A 16,716-nucleotide genomic window follows, 5' to 3' on the forward strand; every position below is an offset into this window, starting at 1 on the left:
CATAACTGTGGTAGTTTCTTGCAAAAGGAAAGTCTCTCTGTTATTGTCTCTGGTCCCTGTCAGGGGTCCTGGCCAAAGCTAGGCCCTGGCTTAACTTCTGCAGGAACTAGGTCTCTGTGTGTCCTCTCACTCTGAAAACTAACTAGAGACTGAGACTCCTACAGGGGTTAATCTAAACCCTCCTTTAAGTGTTGGGGCTGACTGTGTGTGATAGAAAGAGAGGAAGGATAGGACAAGAAAAAAGAGCACCTGTGAATGGTCAGCATAGCAATAAACAATTAACCGTTTTGACTCTACAGCTGTGCATTAAAGACATAAAAACAGTAGTGACACCCAGTGGATAAAATTAAGTACTACATCTCCCACTTTGTTAACCTGAGAAAAAATAATAATAATAATGCTTTTATTTGTATAGCGCACACAGATTCCGCAGCACTTTACATAGTTTTGCCAATTATTGCTCCCTGTCTCATTAGGGCTCACAATCTAAATCCACCTATCTGTATGTTTTGAGTGTGGGAGGAAACCAGAGTACCTGGAGGAAACAAACATACAAACTCTTTGTAGATGTTGCCCTTGATTGATTTGAACCCAGGACCCCAGCGCTGCAAGGCTACAGTGCTAACCACTAAGCCACCGTGCTTTACACAGGTACCAAGGAACAGCACCCTGTGCTGGGACACCACAGGCACACTACCAAAAGTTGAAGAAATATATGGAAAAACTTTTTTAAGCAATATACACAAACACAAAACCTGATCCCAAATGATCCCTATAGCCAACACTGAGCATAAATGTATATGGCTCACCACCCCACAAATAAAGTCAATATGTAAAGACACCAAGCCTCAATTATTGGTAAACTCTAGTAGTATAAAGTGCAATTATATATTTTATATATATATATATATATATATATATATATATATATATATATATATACACAAGCAAAAAGACATATCCCTAACCTACAGATACACGTATGAAAAAAATCACACGTGAAAATAAAGTGACCGCTGCTGAGAAAAGGCAACAGTAGGATATCACCATGTGAAGTGTGACATGTAGCACCTTCATACCGCTAAAATTACAGACTCACTTTAATGTTAGACATAGATTTTTATCCCCTTGGAAATAAACAAAGAAAATACATGCAAAGTGATCTTAAAAAAATATAAAGAGTAATTATCTTGGAAAATTGGCGCTCACATAGAAAATCATTCAAAAGGCTGGTATAGTTGACTTCTGTTTAGTATGATACACAAATTACATTGTATAATAATAGTAAACGTTCAATGTCTGGTCTCAATGCAGCACCTAGTGGACAGCAGTGGTACTGTTCTTTTCAACATTGTCTTTAAAATTAGGAATTGAAGAAATTAAAGTTTTCCATCTTTCTCCCCTTTAATACACCAATCCAACAATTATTTTGTGTAAGCTACCATTTTACATGAAAACTATTTGTTAAAGGGCGACTCCAGTGCAATTTGTGTTTCTTTCAAATCAACTGGTATCAGAAAGTGCCAGAGATTTGTAACTTATTAAAAATCTCAAGTCTTCTAGTACTTATGATCTGCTGTATGTCATAGATAGACATAGAAATGTAGGACATATAGAAAGACCTGAGATTTTTTAAATAGAAGTAAACTACAAATCTCTGGCACTTCCTGACATCAGTTGATTTGAAAGAAAAAAAAAAAACTGGAGTTGCGCTTTAAGGAATTCTTAAAATATTTGTACTTAGAACTGCATTGTGCATGTAATTGTTTACTTGTTAGTATGTTTCTCTGTCCGATTAACAGAAGGAAAGATATAGAGCGGGTGTGTGTAAAGGGCATAATTACATTGTTTTTGCTGCCACCTACAGTTGTAACTGTGTATTATAAGGTCATATTGCGCAACGCTTTTTGACTGCTTGGTTTCAGGAACTCACAAAATTAAACTTTAAAGGGAACCTGTAGCTCCCGACCCCCCGCTACAGACCCCTATACTGACCTGATCCCGCCAGGTCCCGCTTCTGGATCCAGTCGGGTCACGGAGATATCAGCCGCTGCAGTCCGGCGCGCCTGCTGAGAGATGAGTCCAACGCTCATAGAGAATGACTGAGCGCTGGACTCTCCGTCATTCTCTATGAGCGTTGGACTCATCTCTCAGCACGCGCGCCGGGCTGCAGCGGCTGAGATCTCTGTGACCCGACCGGATCCAGAAGCGGGACCCGGCGGGATCAGGTCAGTATAGGGGGCTGTAGCGGGGGGCCAGGAGCCTGTCACTCCGGCACGGAGGGTGACAGGTTCCCTTTAAAGACTTTAAACCATTTTTTGCTACAGCTGATGTTTTACTACATTGTGAAAAACAGCCTTTTGGGGTGATAAAAACAGCCCAAATAAAGTGCTAAAAAAAAATCCAAAAAATTATATTTCTCATGCTCATAAATTGTTGAAAGACAGACATGCAGTTAATTTTTTGGCTGTAAAATTAAGTTGTCACTAGAGATAAACGAACCTCCAGCACGCTCAGATTCATCCAAACCTGAACATGCAGCATTTTATTACTGGTGGCTGAAGAGGTTGGATGTAGCCATAGGGAGTCCTGGAAAACATGGATACAGTCATAGGCCATAAGCTGTATCCATGTTTTCCAGAATTCGCTAGGGCTGAATCCAACCTCTTCAGCCACCGATAATCAAATGCAGAGTGTTCAGGTTTGGATGATCATGAGCGTGCTTAAGGTTCGTTCATCTCTAGTTGTCACATTACAGAAGTCTTCCATTTCCTCTTAATAACAAACAAACCATTCTGTACATACAATATCATGTCCTCCTGTGGTGGGCCACCTGTGGCAGCTGCGACCGGCCACTTGCTAGATGATACTGTGTGACTCCACTACTGTGGTGGTTGGTCGATGGAGTATAACTCAGCTAGATGGTATATTGTTGTGACGCCAGTGCTAAATCAGCACACAAGTATGAAGGCACACCTGCTTTTAGTTTTTTGTCCCTGGCTATACTTTTCTCCCCAATGGTCGGTGACCTGCCTTGTTGTGATGGGTGGTCTGATCACAGTGGTCCGGAGTGGAGTTATGACCCACCCAGACTGTTGGTACCACCACCCACAAAAAGCAGAAATGACCCAAGGACGGTATAGCTGATGTGTAGGCGCTGGTGCAATAACCACTGAGTCCCAGTAGGATAAATAAACTTGTTCTTTACTGGTAGATCTTCCGTGATACAAATGAATAGTATAATACAGCTTTAACTTTACTAGATCTGCACCGAACTGTGAGAACTGTGGAGGTACAAAGTAGAGTAGCAGTGCTGGCTTGGTTGCGTGCTGAGAATAGTAGAGAGAGTTCAGAGTAGTAGAGAGGAGTACATTGTGAGAGTCCCAAACCAATGTAGTACTGTGCTCTGCCAGAACTTTAGAAGAAGAAGAATACTTGAGAATACTTGGAAGAAGAAGAATACTTGTGCTCGTGTTTCAACCTTTGTCGCTATACCACCTTTAGGTACCCATCGTATTGGGGTGACACAAGCCCCAGTCCTAGTTACCTGAGTTGTGCGAAGTCATCCAGTGTCTCCTGTGTTGCGAAAGAGAGTACGTAGGCTCTGGATTAGTTCCTATACTTATAGGATACTGTCCTGCACTGTGGTTAAGTTGTTCACGGCGTGGGTTGGGATGATCTCTGACTAAGTGTGGGTCTACACTTCCTCTTCCCATGTGACAACTTCCTACAGAGTGTGTAACAGCTCCAGTGAGTGGTGGAGAAGAGAGTGAAAGAAGAAAGAAGGATAGAGATAGGTGGAAGAGAAGAGCAGCTCTCATTGGTGTGCATATCACAAACAAAACCATAACTACAGCTGTGCAACAGTTACAAATACATAGACAGTGACCTCTTGTGGCAAAACTACAATATACACTTTCATTACCACATTGTTCCTTATAGTACAAGGCTTTTGCGAGGGGTGTCCAAACTAGTAACACCCATGGTGGGACACCACTCTTCCACCTACATTCCTCATAAATCGCAGCATAAGAAGGTATAAACATAACAGATGTAATGAACATTGAGGTCATCCAGAGCTCCCTTTAAATCTTCAGTCAGGTATAGGGCTGTAACTATAACTGTAGAAGCCATAGAAGCTGCTATGGGGTCCACTGCATGAGGGGTCCCCGTTGCCTGCTCCTGCATTAAACTGGGCCCCCTGAGCTGCCATAATTTGTAGCACCCCATGGCCAAGTAGGCCTCCTGGGATCTGCAAACGTCCTTTTAAATAGAAGCACTCCTGACCAGCGCTTGCAGTTATGAGTAGACTTGACGGCTTAGTGGTCAGTCGGGAGTTGGGAAGCAAAAAAGTTTGCTATGGGGCCCAGCCATTTCTAGTTACGCCCCTGGTCAGGTACCAGCTAGTTGTAGTAAAAGGAATCATGAAATTTGTGTTCTCAATTATTGTAAGCAAAACATTTTTCCAGTTTTTTTTTTTTCTGCTTAATATGTTTGTTGTTCCATTTTAAATACTTATTTTACAACCTTTGACCCATCCTGGATTTTTACAGGGAGTTTAAATAAACGAACATCTGTAAAAATGATATCGAACAGTACATTTGAATATGTTTTAGTGTAAAGTACATAATATATAAAAAATTACTGGTATAATTTACAGTATGTGAATTATGTTACAGTACAGGAGTAGAAACGAGACTCGCATGTAAGAAAACTAACTAAATCTTAATAATCTCATGATATGCCAGAGGAAAAGCCAAAGTCTGTGTTAATAGTGACGATACGAGATGAATTAGTATAATGTGACAGCTCGCCGAGCTACGCTAGAACGAGAGGGTGCTTCGGACGAGGACGTTAATAAAGGAAGTAGTGACATGATGAGTGCAATATGAATGAACGTGACATACAAAGAAAGCTACAGAAGAGACTGGTATTCTGTGTTGTGCAGTGTAAGGCTAGGTTCACACTATGTAAAAACAACGGCCGTATTTTGTAACCATGACCAACGGACTTTATAGTTTTTAAATAGAGTGAACCTAGCCTAAATATGGTTCACACTATGTGATGAAATACCTTTTATAGATACAGTGAGACCTTGGATTACAAGTAACTTGGTTTGAAATTATTTTGCAAGATTTTGCAGGATGTCCCCATCTTGATACTGTACTGGGTAGAGAGCCCTCTCATTTTAAGTCACTGCTACCTGATCAATTCTGCCGGTGATCAGTCGCCATCCGGCTCTCCTCAGGTGCCTGTCCGTGTCACCACTGCTTCGCTCTTACCCCTGAAATAACCCTTTCCCCGATAGCTGCTTCAGGCAGCCGACACCAATACTAGTACCAGCAGGTCTGCAGCCACCTGGGGAGTTGTGTATGGAGGGAGAGTTAACTGATTAACCCTTTCTTTACTGAAACCTTGTTCTTTATTGATACCGAACACCTTACCCACCTTATTTTTGGGTTGTGGAACAAATTGTCTGCGTTTCCATTATTTCTTACGGTAAAATTTGCTTTGATATATGAAAGATTTGGATAACAAGCAGGTATATGATATATGAATTATACCGTATTCCAAGGTTTCATGTATCTATAAATCATCAGTCCTCTGTTATGGTGTCTGCAAAACATAGTGTCTGATGTTATAGGCTCTGTATGGCGTAGATCACTCTCCGGACTCATAAACTTTTTAGATCAATAATGACTTTTTTTTTTTTTTAATATTATATGATTTAAACAAAGACATAAGATGAATAGTGGTTTATGGGTTTATTTACAGAATTGACAGGAAAAAGGATAAAACTGAAAGAAAGATCCTGGACAGCCAAGAAAGAGGATTCTGGGATGTGCACCGACCTGTGGTAAGGCTAAATGTTTTTATTGTTGCTGTATAGTTAGTATGAGAGGCCGAATTGTGTCATTGGGATCGCTGTGTAGTCTTAGGGGGGGGCGTTCACATGTTCCGTGAATACAGTCTGTGTAGGGAAGATGTGCTGTGAACAGAGTTCACAGATCTCCAGGAATCATGTATCATTATGATGCCGGGAGCTTCAAAAGTTGAAATGTTTGCGCTACTGTACTGACACAGCTGCACACTGAGTAAAAGAGGCTGAAATTCAAAACAGGGGGGGGGGGGAATAAACAAGGTATACTTCCCTGTCCTCATGCCTCCATTGCGTCACTTCCAGGTCCCACTGACGGCCACCAGATGTCATGTTTTGTCTGAAATCAGGGTACATCATGTACCTGGCTCTTCCAGCTACATCGTTGTGGCCTGGATGTGCGAGTGCGACAACCACGTAGTATGAAAATAAAGTTGGCTAGTGTTGAGCGGAGATGTTGAACTGTTCTGCAGGGAGTCAAATGCCGAGCTTTCGGGTTTGAAGAACATTGCCAAACCAGAACAGTTCGGCATCTCCACTCAACACTAAAGGCGACCAAATTTATCAAACAACCTGACTGTCTAGTCTACATTTAGACTGTTTTAGTAAATCTGCCCCCACTACATTTTATACATAAACTGATTTTTATTCTTTTTGTTTAGCCTGGATGTGTGAATACCACAGAGATGGATATAAGAAAGTGCCGTCGAATGAAGAATCCACAGAAGGTCAAAAAGGTAAATCTGCTCATACCCTATGCTTCAAGAGACCTTATTTGTTAGTTTCAATTTACTTGTGTCCTGGTATATACTAGACTAGAGTTTCATAGTGATATTTAGTTGGCCACAAGTTTCTCTGAAAGTTATTTTGGGCCCTATTACACAGAGCCATAATCTGCCAGATCAGCCCAATTCCGCTGATTATTGTTCTGTGTACTAGAGCCAACGATCAGCCGATGAAACAATCATCAGCTAATCGTTTCTTTAGGTCCAGACCTAAAATCATTGGTGGATTCTTTTCAGTCTGACACAGTGCTCTCTGCGGACACCTCTGTCCATGTCAGGAGCTGTCCAGAGCAGGAGAGGTTTTCTATGGGGATTTTATACTGCTGTTGACAGTTCCTGACATGGACAGAGGTGGCAGCAGAGAGCACTGTGTCAGACTTGAAAGAATACATCACTTCCTGCAGGACAAACAGCAGCTGAAGTACTGGAAAAGTGGAATGGAGCACTTTCTTACACCAGTTGATTTGAAAGAAAAAAAATTCACTGGCATGCCACTTTAACCCTAGACTACCCTGGTTGTACCGTTACGCCACGGCCACCTGTCACGAGATGACCCTGGACGTACCGGTATGCCCATACTTGTTATGCAGCTGAGCTCGCTTTATGGCAGGAGGGGACCAGCTACTATTAGCAGCCAGGCCTTCACTATTACTGAGAGGCTGCAGCAATAGCCCTGGTGTCTGTCATTAACCCCTTAAAGTATAAGTGACAGGAGCAGATCCTGTCACTTACTGATTGGGACTCCTGCAGTGTGATTGCGGGGGTCATGATCACTTTCCTGGACTGCCAGAGGAGTTCTTCTTACCTCTGTACACTCTTTTTCTTATAGAGTACACCACAGGCAGACTCTATGTGAAGAACGCCGATAACACTGATCAACGCTGTGCTATGGCTTAGCATTAACCACTGTATTCAATCTTAAGAATGCATATAATAGTCATCTAAGGGGACTTCAGAAATGTAAAAGTAAGAGCGACTTGAGCATGCTTGAGTCGGATTGCTCAGCAGTTGAATACCGGTAGCCCTAGGGAGTCCTTGAATACATGGATACAGTCTAGAGAAAGAGCAATACTAGCTAGACTGTGGCTATAGGTGACTCATATCCGTAGCCTTACAAAGTTTACATCACTCCCTACCATTGCTGCAGGGTTTCATTTCAGCAATCTCTAGTGATGACTTCCAATTTAAGGTTCTATTGCAGAGCTAATAGGTAAGAACAGCAGGAGGTGATCTTTGAAGATGAAGCCTATGTGAATAAATTCTTAATGATGTGTAGACAAAAGGATGTTATAAGATGTTTCGTATACAAAGAAAATATTTGCCTCGATCTCATATAGATAAAAACATTTTTTTTTAAACAAATAACACGTTAAATTTACCAAGAAATCCATGAAATTAATAGACTGAATCAAATGTATCCACTGTCATTCTTTTTACTATATTTCTTGGCACCTCTAGCCCCTGTGTGAACAGAGCCTTATCCTACTATTGGGACGCACTTATTTTATGTGGGTTAATTTCATGTAATCCATATATATCTAGTCATTTGATACAGACATATAGTAATTGTAATTGGAGACAGGAATGGCAAAGACTAGCTAGATCAGCATACTATAAAATAATAATAATTATTATTATTATTATTACAGAAAGACAGCAAGCAAGTAGTTTTCAGCTTTAAAAAGCACACAATTGCAATGCATAATAATAATAATAATATAATAATAATAATAATAATAATAATAATAATAATAATAATAATAATAAAGAAATAAGGTATACATAGTTTGAAGATACTAAGCCAAATTAAATACCATTTTAGGCTGCGTTCACACTACGTATATTTCAGTCAGTATATTTCAGTCAGTTTGCAACCAAAACCAGGAGTGGATTGAAAACACAGAAAGGCTCTGTTCACACAATGTTGAAATTGAGTGGATGGCCGCCATATAATGGCAAATATTTGCTGTTATTTTAGAACAACGGCTGTTATATTGAAATAATGGCCGTTATTTACTGTTATATGGCGGCCATCCACTCAATTTCACCATTGTGTGAACAGATCCTTTCTGTGTTTTTAATCCACTCCTGGTTTTGGTTGCAATATGAGGACCACAATACTGACTGAAATATACATATACTGACTGAAATATACATAGTGTGAACGCAGCCTCATGCTTAGAATACGAGTAGACTAAATGTATATGTGCTTGGTCTAATGGATATTGTGATTGTTCTTCTCCCAATGGGGTCATATTAATTTCCCTGTCTATTAGCAAAAGCCATGGGAAGGGTGCCCTCATTGCAGGACTGCTGGTGTGTATTTGCAGCATGTATAGTTTGAGCTTTGTGGGAATAAAAACATACCATAACCATACAACAAAAATACCAAAATGACTAATGTCCCAATGCAATGACTAGATTTAAAAAAAAAGTGTTATACAAACAAAACAGAATATAATCAAACATTGAAACTCCCATAAAGCAGCGTATATAAAAATGTCCGTATGCAAAAAAAAATAAAAAATCTTGTTGGTACTGTTCTGACTTTGGTTTTGTTTACATATATCACAGTGTGTGTGTGTGTATATATATATATATATTTTTATTTATTTATTTATTTTCCTTAGATCATTCTGTCAAAATAATCACTTTCCCCTTTTTCTTATCTTTTTATTTAGTCCGTATATGGTGTATCAGAGGACTCGCAGTCACAAAGCCCAGTGCACATGGCTTCCCATGTGATTAGGAAAACAACAAAAGATGACTTGCGAAGACAGGTTAGTGCAAACCGATACACCTATCACCTATCAGAAATGTTGTGACATGTAGTCATCAGGCACTAATTCCATCTTAAGGTGACAAAGAGTTTAGGGTAGCAAGGGAGTCCTGGAAAAAAAAATAATACCTTTCCGGACTTTTACCAATTTTTCTGTCTACATTCAAAACAGGTGCTTGAGTAGAATTTTCCCCTTAGCACAGACTGGCAGAAAAAACCCCAACTCTCCATAATGCTGTGATTCACTGTGTATGTGGACCAGATGTGTCCTTTAGTGTTAAGTAACTTGCTAGTAGCAGGTTAACTAGTAGTGAATCTGGGTCAGAGGCACTAAAGAGGCAAAATCTTCTCTTAACCTTGGCTTGACCTTCTTGCAAATACTTCAGGCTTGAAAGGAAGTGGAAGGTAAAGCATTCTCGTTAGGTGACTTGACCCTCTCTACCAGGAGCCTTAGATTTGGTGGCAAGTTATTTGAAACTGTCCAGACCTAAAGCTTGAAGTGAGGCCTGGCAAATTGGAGAAGATCTGGATAGGTGTTCTCTCTCCTCTGGTTAAGCCAGGACTAACTAAGTCTCTTTAGCTGCATACACTACTCTGGTAGTCCAGACTGACTAGAAAGTTTCATCCCTCTGGAGAGAGAAGGGAGGACTTAGCTTTGCAGGAATTGGTACTCAACTAGAAAGAGGCGGACCTGGCATACACCACCTTCACATTGAAGCTGCCTGTTGGAGTCTGACCAGACTCTTTACTTCCTGGGGTTGGCAAATACAAAGCAGTAATGTTAACCCTCACACTCCCAATATACCCAAGCACTACTATGCTGTTTATTAGTGCTTGGCAGTGTAATATGTCAATACATATAGTAAACTTTCGATACCCAGACATAATTAAAGAGACAGTGCAAGATATTCCTTAGCCACACACTAGCTTTATATGTAAGATATCAGGATACTGCACCAGGAAGATATTCTATTTGACAACAATGTGACTATGTTAACCAAAGCTGATGTTGTGTCACATGGTGCAGATTTTAAGTGAACTAATATGGGATTTTTTTGTTTGTAGATAGATTTTCTGAATGTTCAGATAGATCGACATTGTTTAAAGATGTCCAAAGTAGCTGACAGGTAAGTTTCCCAAACACTTTGTGGAAAATAGGAAACCAGCAACGTTTTACCATATAGGCAGAGCTTAAACAGTGTAACCTAAACAGTTGTAGAGCTTTACTGTAGAGAATTTTTAAAGGTGCAGTGTACAAAAATATACAGTCTCTGGTTTCAATAAGGTGCAGATACAAAGATAATACTGAATCCCTTGAGCGAGTACTAGAGGTAATACTTGAATAGACTGGAGACAATAGACTTGAAGAGATACTTGACTAGATCACAGCTTCTCACTGGCGGAATACGCTTTTAAATAAATCACAATCTCTCACTGGTGAAAGATATATATATATATATATATATATATATATATATATATATATTATATATTATGATGAAATCTCTGAATTCTTTAGCTTCTCAAATTAACTGACTCAACGTGAGGAAGTGCAAACGGACTTCAGACTCGGGGTTAGTGGGGCCCTATCTAGACCCTAAGGTACTATCCTGTGGGGCTCTTAGAGAAAGAGTGACTGCACCCACTAGTATAAATTTCTGCCTAATGCTGTCTGTGGGCACAAGTGACACAGAACCAGTGATGCAGGCCCCACCTTGTGGGAAGAGCTAGCCGTCGGGGGGACTCCTAGGGAAATCTAGCACAAGCAGTGGAGTTTTCAGTTTAATCGAGCTTGCCTAACTGCTGCCAAAAAAACAGAATGACCATCAGAATGAACAGAATATAGCCACCCAGTGTAGATACGGTTGTCCTTTGATCCCCTTTCCCACAGCCTGACCACCTTTAGGCACTAGCTGGACATGGCAAGGAGGATAAAGCTTAGAAGAAGTAGTCTTTTGCATAATTGCCACACAGGGGACCTGGCCGCCAGGCCAGGCCCTGGAATACGCAGAAGCAGGAGCACACTCTTTTCTGTAATCTCTAACAGGAACACACTTACCAAACTGGCCCAAACTAGTTTACCTTAGCATATATACTACCCTGTGATTGGGCAAGAACAGTCTAAAAGGCCCTAACCTTGGCCTGCGATAGGTGCAGACAGTGTGAGGTACCCAGTTCAAGGATTGGGCAAACGACACAGTGACTTGAAATAGGAAATACATGACAATCAACACATGTAGTTAACACCTGAGTACTTTTCTCTTCAGATGTGCAGTACAATACATAGGCTGTAGTGACACCTAGTGGAGAAAAATAAAGAGTGCAGGATCTTCATCCGAGAGAATACCTGACAATGGTACCGAGCTACAGCTGTGCTGAAAAACAGCAGTGGCACACTGGCTCTGGGACGCTGCCAAACCCTTTTTTTATGAGTTGATGCCTGGGGCTGTCTGATAGCGCAATACAATGTTCCCCACTTGCTCTGCATTATACACAACATACATGAGGAGGAGTAACATATGCATTGAGTAACTAAAATGTGTTCTAAAGTCTGTCCCTCTTACTGAACAATGTAAATGACTAATAACATAAATTATGTTTCATTGTGTCTTGTACAGCTTTATTGCGTATTCTGAACAATACACAGAGTATGATCCTTTCCTTACTCCGCCTGATCCTTCCAATCCGTGGATAAGTGATGACGCAACATTCTGGGATCTAGAAACAAGGTAGGTACTTGAGGTTTTCTTTGTTGTCGTGAATTAATGGGACTCGTAGTCTTTGGCAAAAACACCACCTAGATCATGATCCATAAAGCCTCTACTCCATCTATCAGCACTGTTAGCTGAAGGTTCTGACTTGCTATCGAGGGGCTAGACTGTAAACTGGGTGTTTACCACTTACTAAGCCCCCACACAGGTTTGTACCCCCTTTTGGGAGCAGTGGTGATCGGCCTCTTTACAGTGGAAAGATCATGTCAGACATGATCTAGTAGATGGTCAAAGGGTCAGTAGATGGTCAAAGGGTTGGTTACTACTGCTTACTAGTCAACCTGAGTGCTCCTCTTGTTAAAGGGATTCTGTCACCGTCAACCCACCCTACTCAAACCCTAAACTAAAGTCATCTGTAAGTAGTATAAAGGATGCTGATTCTAAATCTGTAATTTGTAGCTTTCTACTGGTATTTTTAACTGTTGTAAGCCTACAAACTGGCATGTTGATGCATAGAGAGGACTACTTAGCACAAGAATATAATGGAGAGGACTACTTAGACTCCTTCATTTGTGGGTTTATAGCAAAGAAATTCAAGAACATAGAAAGATAAAAATTGCTGATATAGAATCAGCGTTGTATACGGGTGTAGCAGGTGTTTTGGAGGCCACAGAGTCCCTTTAAGAATTGAGCTGTCAGATGACAGTCCAGTCACTTGAATATGCAAAAAGGAGTCTGTGGAGCCTTGGCTGTGAGTCTCAAAACACGGGAATAACCAGATATCCCTAGCCTGTTGCCACGGGGTGCCTCCAGATGGGGAGAGCACCACACCACCCTGATAAGTAGCCCCTAAAGTCCCACTCGGTTGCGAGTATTGGAACATAAATAGGGAAACAACAGGATGGCCCCTTTTGTGTCCAGTCACCTCTGCTGAATTCTCAACATCCCCTGGTGGCCAGTCACCATCATTATTTTCTCAACAGGGAGAATTGAGTGTTGGTGAGTGCCCAGTTGACCCTTATTAGCATATTGGGTATCGGAATTATACTAGTGAATTGGGAGGCCAATACCATTTCCATCTAAAGAAGAAATAAAAAAAAATTACATTAAAGTTTTACAAAAATCCATGTCTACTTTTTTTGTCCTTTTAAAAGCAAAGAGCCAACTCAGCAGCGTGTGAAAAGGTGGGGATTTTCCTTGGATGAAATGCTTAAAGACCCAGTAGGACGAGACCAATTCCTTCGCTTTTTGGAGTCCGAGTTCAGTTCGGAAAATCTCAGGTTAGTGAATTAACATAGGGGGCCTATGGCTCTGTCTATATTTTAGCACTCACACAGCTATTGTTATTTATTAGAAATGAGCGAACCGGGTTCGGGTTCGAGTCCATCCGAACCCGAACGTTCGGCATTTGATTAGCTGGGGCTGCTGAACTTGGATAAAGTTCTAAGGTTGTTTGGAAACATGGATATAGCCAATGACTATATCCATGATTTCCACATAGCCTTAGGGCAGTGGCATAGCTACCATGAAGGCAGGGAAGGCAGTTGCTATGGGGCCCTGCACTGCAGGGGGCCCGCCTGGCCTGTCTCCCCTGTCTTCAAGGTAGCTACGCTACTGATAGTTAAGCACCCTGCCAGAGACGCAGAAGGGAGCGTCTGCAATCCCCTCTGAAACACCTCCGCACCTTCCCCTGACACAGGCTTAGAGCGTCCTGCACCAGTGTCCCCCTCTCCACAAGTGGAACAGTCCCGGGATGTTCCGCTAAGCCCCACCCCCATTGCAGCAAGCCCCGCCCCCAGCGCCCACCGCGGGTGGGATATTCGCTCATCGCACATGGCCTGAGGAGGAGACACAGCAGGAAGATGGTAACTATCACTGCCAGCTGGAAGTCACCAGCTTCCCTGGCATACTGTATAATGGGGGTCACTCAGGCTCAGCTTCCCTGGCATCCTGTATAATGGGGGTCACTCAGGCTCAGCTTCCCTGGCATCCTGTATAATGGGGGTCACTCAGGCTCAGCTTCCCTGGCATCCTGTGTAATGGGGGTCACTCAGGCTCAGCTTCCCTGGCATCCTGTATAATGGGGGTCACTCAGGCTCAGCTTCCCTGGCATCCTGTATAATGGGGGTCACTCAGGCTCAGCTTCCCTGGCATCCTGTATAATGGGGGTCACTCAGGCTCAGCTTCCCTGGCATCCTGTATAATGGGGGTCACTCAGGCTCAGCTTCCCTGGCATCCTGTATAATGGGGGTCACTCAGGCTCAGCTTCCCTGGCATCCTGTATAATGGGGTCACTCAGCTTCCCTGGCATCCTGTATAATGGGGGTCACCAGCTTCCCTGGCATCCTGTATAATGGGGGTCACCAGCTTCCCTGGCATCCTGTATAATAGGGTCACCAGCTTCCCTGGCATCCTGTATAATGGGGGTCACTCAGGCTCTGCTTCCCTGGCATCCTGTATAATGGGGGTCGCTCAGCTTCCCTGGCGTCCTGTATAATGGGGTCACCAGCTTCCCTGGCATCCTGTATAATGGGGGTCACCAGCTTCCCTGGCATCCTGTATAATGGGGTCACCAGCTTCCCTGGCATCCTGTATAACGGGGGTCACCAGCTTCCCTGGCATCCTGTATAATGGGGGTCACTCAGGCTCAGCTTCCCTGGCATCCTGTATAATGGGGGTCACTCAGGCTCAGCTTCCCTGGCATCCTGTATTATGGGGTCACTCAGCTTCCCTGGCATTCTGTATAATGGGGGTCACCAGCTTCCCTGGCATCCTGTATAATGGGGGTCACCAGCTTCCCTGGCATCCTGTATAATGGGGGTCACTCAGGCTCAGCTTCCCTGGCATTCTGTATAATGGGGGTCACTCAGGCTCAGCTTCCCTGGCATCCTGTATAATGGGGTCACCAGCTTCCCTGGCATCCTGTATAATGGGGGTAACTCAGGCTCAGCTTCCCTGGCATCCTGTATAATGGGGGTCACTCAGGCTCAGCTTCCCTGGCATCCTGTATAATGGGGGTCACTCAGCTTCCCTGGCATCCTGTATAATGGGGTCACCAGCTTCCCTGGCATCCTGTATAATGGGGTCACCAGCTTCCCTGGCATCCTGTATAATGGGGTCAGCCAGTCTCCCTGGTATCCTGTATAATGGGGTCAGTCAGCCTCCCTGGTATCCTGTATAATGGGGTCATCCCGCTTCCCTAGCATCTTGTATAGTAGTCAGTATAATGGAGGTCACCCCCCTGGACTCAGAGCTGCCCCAACCAGCAGGGACTCCAAACGGCCTGCTACCACTCACCCCCCCCCACCCCACCCCAGGGCACAGCGTCTCAGAGCTGCCGAATGCAGGGGGACAGCTCCATATCGCTGGTACAGGTAATATGTTGGGGGGCCCCATACACTCTTTTGCTATGGGGCCCCATGAATCCTAGTTACGCCCCTGCCTTAGGGCTTTATCCAATTTCAGCAGCCACCGCTAATCAAATGCCGAAAGTTTGGGTTCGGATGGACTCGAACCCGGTTCGCTCATCTCTGTTATTTATTAAAAGGAAGAAAGTGGTATAGACGTTTCAATAAGTATCCCAATACCCTTGTGGTACTTAGTGGCTTTCTTTGTGCATTTATGGGTTCATGACATTTGTTATATTCTTCTGCCATTCTGCTATAAAAAAAATATGCTGTAGGATTTTTTTTATATTTTGCTGTGGACATGAGAAGAAACTATACTCGCCTCCCCTGGTTCCTTCCAGCTTCCGGTCTGACAGCTTGTTCCTGGATCCTGTTGATGAGATGTCTGCTCAGCCAATCATTGACAGATGCAGGGCACCTTTGACCATTGTGACCAGTAATTGGTCTAACATGCAGTTCCTACTGAGACATTAAATCAACAGGAACCAGGAAGTCGAGTAAAGAGTGGAACTGGGAGATTTTTTTTTATTTTTAGCACACTCCAGTAAGATACTGAACTTCTCTCAAACGCCTTAAAGGGGTATTCCACTAAAACATAACTTTTCATATGTTGCTGCCCATGGCAGGACTAACAATTCCTTCCATACTTGTTATTATCTTTCAAGTCTCCTTCCCCCAGTTCTGAGCTGCTGCTTACTGCTGAAGACACAAAAAACTGTGTGAGTGCTTTTCCCTGGATCTCCCCCTGCTCCTCCCTCCCTTCTGAGACAGCTACTTTGTAGCAACTTTGTAATGCCAGGAGGATTAATCACAGTGGGTTTATCAGCAACTTGACCTCAGATTAACCCTCCCAGCATTACAAACAAGATACAAAGTTACAGATACAGTCTGCCAGGGACTTGTTTACGTTAGCCATCTTGGAAGGGAGGGAGGGAGAGAGAGAGAGAAAAGCTCACACACAGTTTTTTGTGTCTTCAGCAGAAATCAACAGCTCAGAACTGGGAGAAGGAGACTGAATAGAAAATATAGAAAGTATGAAATAATTTGTTAGTCCCACAATGGGCAGCAACCTATGAAAAGTTATGTTTGAATGGGATACCCCTTTAAGTATGTGGAATAACTGGGTAACAGATCATAATTATACACTTTAGCGTGT

At 42.7% G+C, this 16,716-nt stretch overlaps 1 protein-coding gene across 9 annotated transcripts in view; it reads left to right on the forward strand.

Moving 5' to 3' along the window:
* Positions 1–16,716, forward strand: part of RGS6 (regulator of G protein signaling 6) — a 290,618-nt gene that overhangs the window by 258,027 nt on the left and 15,875 nt on the right. For all 9 annotated transcript variants that reach the window (XM_069949184.1, XM_069949176.1, XM_069949181.1 and 6 more), the window contains 6 exons: positions 5,776–5,857; positions 6,541–6,615; positions 9,345–9,443; positions 10,508–10,569; positions 12,061–12,171; positions 13,308–13,433. In XM_069949184.1, the coding sequence (XP_069805285.1) occupies positions 5,776–5,857; positions 6,541–6,615; positions 9,345–9,443; positions 10,508–10,569; positions 12,061–12,171; positions 13,308–13,433 (555 nt within the window). The remainder of the gene's footprint in view (positions 1–5,775; positions 5,858–6,540; positions 6,616–9,344; positions 9,444–10,507; positions 10,570–12,060; positions 12,172–13,307; positions 13,434–16,716) is intronic.

The sequence above is a fragment of the Dendropsophus ebraccatus genome, chromosome 13 (assembly GCF_027789765.1).
Source record: "Dendropsophus ebraccatus isolate aDenEbr1 chromosome 13, aDenEbr1.pat, whole genome shotgun sequence".
In the NCBI taxonomy this organism is placed as follows: Eukaryota; Metazoa; Chordata; class Amphibia; order Anura; family Hylidae; genus Dendropsophus; species Dendropsophus ebraccatus.